Source organism: Tinamus guttatus, unplaced genomic scaffold, assembly GCF_059628265.1.
Source record: "Tinamus guttatus ecotype Peru unplaced genomic scaffold, ASM5962826v1 Tinamus_guttatus_pri_ptg000866l, whole genome shotgun sequence".
Lineage (NCBI taxonomy): Eukaryota > Metazoa > Chordata > Aves > Tinamiformes > Tinamidae > Tinamus > Tinamus guttatus.
The window spans coordinates 706,607-716,182 of record NW_028289400.1 but is presented as its reverse complement, the minus strand read 5'-3'; the positions used below and the strand labels follow the sequence as shown (position 1 = coordinate 716,182).

General features: G+C 55.9%; 1 protein-coding gene across 1 annotated transcript; it reads right to left on the bottom strand.

Moving 5' to 3' along the window:
- Positions 1-958: 958 nt before the first annotated feature.
- Positions 959-9,341, bottom strand: NCAPH (non-SMC condensin I complex subunit H). The gene is made up of 16 exons (XM_088537825.1): positions 9,128-9,341; positions 8,946-9,046; positions 6,795-6,939; positions 6,172-6,293; positions 5,700-5,889; positions 5,117-5,208; positions 4,798-5,003; positions 4,416-4,564; positions 4,046-4,152; positions 3,483-3,605; positions 3,274-3,381; positions 2,429-2,590; positions 2,022-2,138; positions 1,671-1,756; positions 1,149-1,224; positions 959-1,018 (listed from the first exon to the last, which is right to left on the bottom strand). Exons 1-16 carry the CDS (start codon positions 9,339-9,341, stop codon positions 959-961), a joined length of 2,058 nt encoding a protein of 685 aa, XP_088393951.1.
- Between the last annotated feature and the right edge of the window lie 235 nt (positions 9,342-9,576).

Sequence of the window (9,576 nt, the reverse complement as noted above, 5' to 3'; positions counted from 1 at the left end):
TTCTGCTCCTTCCACCTCCCCTCCTGCTGCTCCAACGCAGTTTCCTGGGAAGAGCAAGAGCAGAAGGGCCAGAGGAGCCAGCATGAAGAGGCTGCTGCCACCAGGAAGGGCCACAGGAGCCCCGGGGTGGAAGTCACTCCTGTGACCTTGAAGCCATGGACACACGTGCAGTGCTGGTGCCGCCAGCACGTGCACGGCTCCCTGATCACCCTTCTGCTGAGTGGCAAGACACAGAAATGTGTCTTTTATTTGTTCAGAAAGCCTCTTGCTCACTACTTCACTGAAAAATACCCCTGTTGTCAGTGCTGGGAGCTGCCTGGGCTGGAGATAAGGGCACAGCAACCTCCCTCAAGTTAAACAGTGCATGTGAAGCAGCTGCTCTCCTCTGACCTTGTCTCTTTTAGCTGTTTACTGTCTGTGATTCTTCCTTTTCCTTGCTCTCCAAGTCCCATCTAAAAAGGTTCTAGGGAGAGGCCTGTGCCACAGGCTCCAGCTGACCCTGCGTGTGTAGGGACATTGGACTAGATGATCTCCAGAGGGCCCTTCCAACATTAACCATTCTGCGATTCTGTAATTTATTACTTTTGAATTCATTAGAAAAAGTAAAATATTGGAGGGAATTAGCGGGACTACGGGAGGAACTGGAGCCACGAATAAGTCAGTCCATGCTCCGGAACAGCAACACCCGGCACTGTTTGTTCCCAGGAACGCTGCTACAGGCCCAAGGAAAGAGGTGACGGAGCCAGGTGACAAGAGGCCGTCGAGGCCGAGCTGCAGCTCTCCATGCCCAGGGAGGCACCATGTTTAGACGGGACATCCGTGATCTGAGTCTTCCCAAGGTGCAGACCCCAGTGGGACTGCCCAGCACCGCTGCTGGGAGGAGGGAAAGTCCAGAGGGAGCAGCGCTCAGCCGGGAGAGCAGAGCTCCGTCCTGGCGGAGCAGCTCCGGGAGCTTGGCTCAGTCGCCTGGTTTCACCAGGACATCCGACAGGTCGTCTGTGCTCTGCAGCTTCAGATCCTGGAGAGAAAGAGAAGGAAAAGCAAATTCAGCAGAGTGCAATCCCCATTCACTGCAGGCAGGAGCTGCAGGCTTACGATAGGGCCCGTTTTCTCGGCCCTGGTGAGGGTTGCGGTGCTCCCGCGTTTACCTTCTCATTGGCCAAATGCAGGAGGCAGGAGAACGCCAGCGGCACCGACAGGTCCTTGGCCATCGCAGGGGGCAGCCTAGGAAAGGGAGCAAGAGAAGACAGGTCAGAAAGGAGGCGCTGGAACCCCACGGAGGGGCACGCGGGGCAGGTCCTCCCCAGGTCCCTGTGGTCTCCTCTGCTTCACTCCTCTTGCTGCAAGGCAGCCCCCAAGCCAGATGCAACCTGCGGCTCTTCCCGTGCAAGCGCAGAGCGAGAAGAACAGATTTGTTTGATAAAGTTGCAGGCACCGTCATGGAGAAGCAGTTGTAGCCGCCATGCGGGGAAGCAACTCGTCCCCCGTTTGAGTCATCTTTGCACTGCTGCCCGTGTTGACAGATCCAGGACTCAGGTAATGGCAAGAACTAAGGATATCTGAGCCCAAAACAGCACCAGGCCATAACCAACCCAGAGGGGTCAGCGTTTGCCCAAGATCAGCTCAAGTCCATCCTGGTTTTGTTCTGAGCCCACACAGGGCCTCTCTACCTGGGGATCAGTTCCTTTATCATGGTGCTGAAGACCTTCTCGCCTGCTACTACCGATTTCTCCATCTCTTGCTCCACGTTTTCCATCTGTTGAGCAAAAACAGACACTGTTGGGGCAGTTTTTCCTCCCGAGGACTCAGCACAGCCTTGTGGTCAGAGGATAAGCACAGGCACCACCTCAAAGTCCATCCTAGCCAGCCATTCCCTCGGAGCAAGGCTATTGGAGAGGAATTGTTCCTCTACTTGCCCAAGACTGTCTCCAGCAGAGTTACCTGTAGGATGTTCTAATATCCTCCGGCCTTTTGAGGTATCTGGCAAGATGTGCCCACCTGGGGTCATCCCCTGCACTCACCTTTCCCACTGTTTCTTTCTTCTGTCCATCGGTCAAGAGCTCCCACATGTTTTGCTTCAGCCTCTTCATGTCCATTTTTTTGGCTGTCTTTGCGTATTGGATTGCTATCTTATTAACCTGGGGATGGATATTTGGAATTAGCCGAAAGCAACCAAGCAGAAGCAGCTGTATCCTTGAGCAGGACAAGACCACCCCAAACCCGGTTCTCCCTCAGGAGTGACTACTCTCCTGCTAAACCCTTGATTTCTAATTGTTTTCCATTCTGCAAAGATCCATCCGGGAATAAAGAGCCCCCCAGAAAGCGCAGGAGCTCCTGCACTGGTGGATCTCATCCCAGGTGTTGGGAGGCTTCGCTCTGGCCCTGCTCAGCGAGCGGTTCGAGCAGAGGGCAGCGCGTGAATCCTTACCCTCTGCGGCTCAGCGAGGAGGTTCAGCTCGCCGTACGTGGTGATTTCGGCGCCGCCCTCGGCGCCGCGGAGCTCGGCGTTCCCGGGACGGGCCGTGGCGTTGAGCTCCTCCGGCCAGCCCCCGAGTTGAGCGGGGTCGTTGTCATCGTCGCTATCGGCAGCCTGGTCAAGAGCAGAGGCACCAGTGAGACCTCCCTAGACACCGTGGTGGTCCCTGCACGGAGCTCGACGGGGCATCCAGAGTGACCAGACACCCCTCCTCAGCAGAAGGATTTTCTCATTGAGCCTTTCTCCATAGTGCTTAATTTGGGTGAAAGCTAAAAGCAAAGGAGGCCAACCTAGAGCTCTAGACATAGAGAGGCACCTAGAATAGCAGGAGGCTGTTCTGCAAGGAAGGACAAGAGATGAGGGCTCTTCCACCAGCATGGGCTTAGCTGAGACTTGTCATAAACCATCTGGTGAGGCTGCATGGGCTTGGCAGAAAGCTGAACCCTCAGAAATGAGCTCCAGCAGCTCAGAACTGCTGGCAGCAAGTGTCACTAGGAGCAAGTGTCACTAGGAGCAAGTGTCACTAGGAGCAAGTGTCACTAGGAGCAAGTGTCACTGCAGAGGTGACTGCAGGCACGGGCATGGAAGGGCTGGAAGGGAATTGCTGCAGCAAATTACTGGCAAACACCAGAGCTGGACAGTTGATGCCATCTCAGTGTGCAGACACTCGTATGGCTGTGTCACACCTTGCGGTGCCAGTTCCTTTTCCCTAGGGATGAATTCTGTCCATGGATTCTCCCCAGGTTTTTCCTGCTATCGAGTATATGCAACAGAGGAACCTTCTTGCCCCCCGTTACCTGCAGCGCAGGGCAGAAGTTGGAGGTGTCGTTGGGGTTGTTGTAATCGTACTCGCCAACGTCATCTTCATAATCCGACAAGCTGCTCGGCGCAGCCGACCGGCAGATCTGTGGAGATGCGACCAGGGTGAGAAAACGGGAAAAATCCTACATGTCCCCCCCAGAACGCCTACACCTTGTTAATCAATCACCTCGGAGAAGGCCCATACCTTGGCATCCGGCTTGAGGAACAGCTGGGCAATGCAGCTAGGATCGTAGTTGAAGTCGTCGGGAAGCGTCGTGTTCCTCACGTTCTGGCTTTCCAGGACGGATTTGGACAGGGTCGTAGGTGTCTGTGGAAGGTATTACCGTTATCTGTGTGACATCTGCTGCTCACAGAATGAACGTGCAAGTGCTGGCCTTGAAGACAAGCCGTTGTTTGAAAGGAGGAAGTTGCAGGGTGCCTCCAAGAAAAATTTAGCATCGAGTGCACCCAGTGTTGTACGCATGGCACCCTGGGGTGCACAACTGGCTCCGCAGAGTCCTTAATGGTAGAGGATGAGCCAGGAGGAATCCTGCCCTCTTCTTTACCCCGGGGTTGATTGAAAACTCTCCATATGCAACACCACCTGGATGCAGAGGTACCCCCACAAAGGAGCAGGCATCCAGCTGGGTTTGCAGAGCCAGTTTCACAGGAGAAGCCGGGGAGCTGCCTGCACACAACAATTCCAGGACACATGGACACGGCAGAAGGGAGAGCAAAAGGAGACAGAGGTGGAAACTCGGTGCTTACCTTAGACTTACGGAAATGCACCCCAAAGTCGATATGCTCGTTAAAGTTGATTTCAAACGCTTTCTTTGCTGTCTTCCTCCCGCTCTCTCTTTCAGAGACAGCAGCAGCTGCAGAAAGAGTCAATGCTTCGTGACAGAGTAAAGACAACGTGCTCGTTTGGCTGTCTACCCCACACAGAAACATCACCCGTATCTTCCAAAACCAAGTTTTGTCTCTTCGCTAGTGAAAAGCGAGGTGTGTTGTCCTTGACTTTAGATTTCAAAGGACTCATTATCTCGCTATAGAAGCACAAAGTTTAAAGCCATCCCTCTCCAGGGACAACAGGACAGCCACAGGGTTGTCAATGTGAGCGCTGTCTGCGGGTACGTACATTTGTGGCGAGGTCTGAAGCGCCAGTGCTCCGGGCCAGCCCACATGGACAGAATTCGGGGACTGAAGTAGGAATATTCTCCCGGTTTCATGGAGAGGTGGCGGCACATGGTGTGGATGTCTCCCTCGCCCAGAGGAACCGCCTCACTGCTGGAAAGAGCATGGGCACCACTCAGTAAAACCAACTCCTCTACGTCGTCTAAGGGAATCATAATCCCCCAGCGAGGAACTCAGCACAGAAAGGGAAGTTCTGCTCCAGGCCTCATTTCTGGGCTGCTGCTTCTCCATCCAAAAGGAATGAGAACAGAGGCTCCTAGAGGGGACAGGTTCCTTCAGCTACAGTCAGGTTCTCCTGTTGCAATGGATTTCTACTCCCTACTCACCTTTTGCTCTCCTGGATTGTCCCAAAGGTCCCGAGGCTCCCTGTGACCTCCCCCATCTTGTTGGCTAAGGTACAGCTGGGGGAATCGGCCCCAAAGTCGTCATTCGGCATGGCGGGAGCAGCGTCTTCCACGTCACTGTCCGGCTCCGCGTTGATGTCAAACACTTGGTCGCTCCTCTTGAATTTATCCAACAGGGCCGACACGGACTGCGGAAGAAGATGGTGTCCAGTGGAAAAACCTGGATAACTGTTTGGGGCAGATGCAGGGAGGAGAGAAGGCAGCTCAAATATCCCACCTTAACCGGAGCCAACAGACATACCTCATCGTGGGATGCAGCATCCCACTGTGTAAACTGGAAACCAGCCAGGGAAGAGCAGATGGGGCGTTTTTCAGCACACCGCGTGAGCAGGGCTACAGTCAAGGAGAGCAGAGATTACATAAAGGATAAAGCAAATGGCAGCTGGAACAAGTTCCAGATGTTAAAAACATTCTCAAAGTCTCAAATGTAGACAGCTCTTCTCAAAAGTACAGCGTGAGGCTCATTGCGAAAGCGCCTGGTCTCATCTTGGAGCAGAAGGGGAGTTAGGCCGAGCTCAAGGCTGGGCTCAGCACTGTGTATCCAAGCGCAGCAGAAGGGTTTGACCGTACGGACAGGCTTAAGGCACCTTAAAAGGGTCAGCCCTTAATATGGAGCAAACTTGAGCACCGTACAGCTCGGGCCATGTATATGTGCTACGTGACAGCCCTGCCAGTGTTTAAGCTACCTGTGGAGATCTAAAGCCCGTGAGGTTCCTAGTTTTTAAGCTTTTGTTTAACAAGGCTTTAACTCCAGCCCTGGCACATCTGGAGGTTAAGAAGGGGAGCCGGGACGGGCCCTTTGCTTCGTGGCCGCTGGCACTCACACTTCAAACCGGGCACTTCCACGGGAGCAGAGCTTGGCAGGGCAGGCGTCTCGGATGACGGGAGAGGGACGATGTCGGAGTCGAAGAGGAGCTCGCTCCGGCAGCCGTAGCTGCGCAGCCGCGTGAGGAAAAAGCCCGCCGTGCTGCACTCGTCAAAGGACGCTGCCATTTTCTGGAACGTGGGATCGACCTGCAAGCGCGGAAGCGAGCGGATGGATGAGGTGACACTGGTCCCTGCAGGTGGCTTTAGGCACAGCCTCGAAGAAAATGACACCCGGGCATCTTTTCTAGCAAGTAGAGAGCTCTCCCAGCTGCCTCGCACGGGTGGGATATGCACAACTAGGACCAACCTTGCCATAACAGCACAATTTACGGACACACGTGCAAATATTAGAGTCCAAAAAGCTGTCACGTGGGGAAAAATAAAAAGGAGGAACAGGGGATGTCTTTCTTCCTCCACCCCGTCACCCACCTTGGGCCGGCAATGAGCCCGGGACACGTTGATGTTGCTCAGGTTCTGCTCGATGGTTTTGAACGAGTGTTTTTTCCTCGGCGGAGCTCTCTTGCCAGACTCGTCGGGAGCTGCAGCACCCTCTGCTAAAAGGAAAATCAGAACAGGGTTAGCACTTTAAAAGGTTGCTAAAATGCCCTGCAGCTGAGAGGTGTAACAAGTTTTGCTTCAGTTTGTATAGTCAAACACATGTATGCACAAGAAATGAGGGGCACGAAGTTACTCAGTTGGGTATCTGCTAGTAAGAACTGCTGACGTTTCATTAGCTGGATGCTGCATTTCCTTTTGTCTTCTCTTTTTTCTTAGGAGCACATTTTCATTTTGAAGCAAAGGAGAACAAGGAAGGGGGCACATCATGCCTCAAATCAGGCCACTGTTGGTTTGCATTCAAATCTAACCAGACTGTTGAATGCAGGACTGCAAATCAAGCTCCTGTTATCTCAGCTCTGTGTCCTTCAGCACCCATGCAAAAACCGTTTGGTATTTTTGTCTTTTGGTGCTTTGAAATACACAGGTGCTACCTAAGCACCAGGTTTTGCTTGCGAGGGGAACCAACAACCAGAGAAGCCGAGGCAAGGGCTCACCTCCTTCCTGGCCGCCCGCGTCCTTCGGAGGGGCCAAGTCCTTGCCCAAGCCTCCGAGCACCTTGTAGACGTCCGCGTGGACCGTGTCCACCCGCACCGCGTAGATCTTGGCGCTGGCGTCGAGGGTGCCGGCTGCGATCTGCCAGGAGGGACAACGTGAGCGTTAGGAAGGGACAAGGCACCTCCAGACTTTGCAAAGGCCAAGGCGAGCCGGCGCTGCTGAAGGACAGCACAAGAAGTTCCCTGTTTTAGCAGCAAAACTGTAAACAGCATCAAAAGGATTTGTTCTGAACCTGTCAGAGAGCTGGCGGCACAGCAGGGTCCAGGGATTTTATTTCATCCAGGCTCCTGGAAGGGCTCACGCAGAGCAATGCCTGCCAGGATCAAGCACGGCGCTAACTCAAAGGCTGCACATTTGCACCTCCAAAGCAACCGCTCTCCTCCAGCCCCTCCGCCTTCTTTTAGACATCCTCTCGGTGTCATTTTGTCTCACCCACGTGACAGAAATGACAGGAAGGAAGCAGAGGAAACGCCGAGGGTCCTTTTCAGATCACAGAGCTGCCCAGGAAGGTGAAGGACAACCTGCTCGAAACCTGCCCGCAGGTTCCTGTCACAACTCTCATTTCCTCAGCTGTAAAAGCACTGGCCCTCATTGCTAGAGGCTATCTATGTTCCCTGGCATTTGCTCATCCAAGAAATCAGCTGGATTCAGTCACACTCCCTTTCTTTTACAACCTTGTTCTGTCACTGGCAGTAACATCCGATGTTTACTTTAAAGCCTCTTCTTTCTAAACCAGCCCCTGCTTTGAAGGGGCATAAACAAGAGAACTTAGTCTTTAATTCATGCGGATACAAACGAATTAAAGACTATAAACTTGTAAAAAAGTTTCTGGGTGATCTTTCCCAGATGTTTTAGTAAAAGTCTGTGGAAGAACTGTTTGAAAGCAGGAACTGAGAGGAAAACTAGGGCCTAACTGAAGTTTTGGCAGTACAAAAGCTTGCTTGGGGTGATAACACAGCTGCTGCTTCCAGGATGGTTGGTATGGACGGACTCTGCTCCTCCACAGTTCCCTAGACAACACAATCCTCGCAGCTGCAGAGGGGAGTAACGGAGGATGGAGCGGAGTGAAGACACCGTGTCCAAACTCTGCTGCACTCCCTGTGCTGGGCTGCTGATAAGCCGCACAGTGGCTGTCTAATGGGAGATATACGATAACAAGTCCGGTGCTGAGCCAGCAAAGGTGGCCCAAAGTCCCAGCAAAGTCCCAGCCCCAAAGTCTCCTGCCTGGTCAGTGTTTCCTCTAGCACAGGTCCGCATTCATTTTCCTCAGACTGCCGGCTCCGAGTCCTCCTGCTTCAGTATCCTGCGGGCAATGTATCGCTGAAGTTGTCGATACGGTCCTTAGAGCCAAAAGCGTTCTTGCGTGATTTTCTGAAACAGAGCGAGCTGCGAGTGGATACGTGGACACGACACCAGCCAAGTCGTCCAAGAACTGCTGGCCTGGAAGGGGGGTGTTTTGGGCAAACTCGCTATCCTGGGGGCATTTGGAGCCAGGGGATGTGCCTGAGGAGGCGTCTGCCTGGCTGATGCATGGGGGGATAAAGGGGTCCCCCCCGGTACTCGGTGTTGGGGGGCTGCACCTCGAATACTGCGTTCGGTTGAGGCCCCTTGTTACAAGGACAGGGAGGTCCTGGGGTTGGCCCAAAGGAGGGCAGCGAAGCTGGGAAAGGGCTGGAGCACAGAGCTCCCGAGGAGCCGCAGAGGCAGCTGGGGCTGTTCAGTGCGGAGAGGGGGATGCTCAGGGGAGCCCTGAACCCGAAAAGGGGGTTGTGGTGAGCTGGGCTCGGTCCCTGCTCCGGAATAACCATCACTAGGACAAGAGGAAACAGCCCCAAGTTGCACCAGGGAGGTTCAGGGTGGATATTAGGGAAAATCTCTACGCGGAAAGAGTGGAGAAGCCCTGGAGGAGGCCGCGCAGGGGAGGTGGATTCCCCATCCCCGGCAGCGCCCAGGAACCATGTGCACGAGGCGCTTAGGGGGCGGTTTAGCGGGATGCCGCGGCCGCGCTCACGGTGGGACTCGATCGCGGGGAGCTTTCCCAGCCCGCAGGACCCGGGGATCCCCTGCCCGAGCGGCGCCGGGGCACTCACGTTCTCCGTGGAGAGCTTCACGCACGTCGAGTAGTGCTCCGCGACCTGCGCGTTGCTCCAGCGCGGCAGCGCGGGCAGCCGACGTGTCCGCCGGCCTGGCGGGAACGGGACGCGCTGCAGCGCGGGGGGACCCGCCGCCCGCGCCCCGGCCCCCCGCTCCGAGGCGCGGCCCTACCTCGGGAAGGCGAGGCCCAGGGGCGAGTCGCTGCTGCCCAGCTGCAGGTCGATGGCCCGCGAGCGCCGCCGCTGCCGCCGCTCGCGCTCATCGTCGTTACCGGGGAAGGCGGCCAGCACCGGGGTGCCTGGGGTGCCCCCGGAGCCGCGGAGACGCAGCGCGGGGGACGAGGCGGAGCCGCCGCTGCTCATCCCCACCGAGCCCGCACCGCCGCCGTTCATCCCGCCCGCGCCGCCGCCGCCACCGCAAGCGCCGCTTCCCGCCGTGGTCAACCAGCGCGCGGCGCCGAGGGGCGGGGCCAATCAGCGCGCGGCTCCGCGGCGGCGCGGCCAATCAGCGTGCGGCTCCGCGGCGGCGCGGCCAATCAGCGCGCGGCGCTTCTCCCCGCCCCCACCGGCGCCCCGCCCCCTCCTTGCTGCTCGCCCGGTTTGAATCGCCGCGCGCGGTCACTGCGCA

Bases quoted from the DNA above. Each gene is read 5' to 3' on its own strand.
- NCAPH (XM_088537825.1), bottom strand. From the start codon at position 9,341: ATGAACGGCGGCGGTGCGGGCTCGGTGGGGATGAGCAGCGGCGGCTCC. The intron at 4,565-4,797 runs GTGAGTAGGGAG...TGCTCTTTCCAG, and splicing joins ACAATCCAGGAGAGCAAAAG to CAGTGAGGCGGTTCCTCTGG. The intron at 3,382-3,482 runs GTATGGGCCTTC...GCATCTCCACAG, and splicing joins TCCTCAAGCCGGATGCCAAG to ATCTGCCGGTCGGCTGCGCC.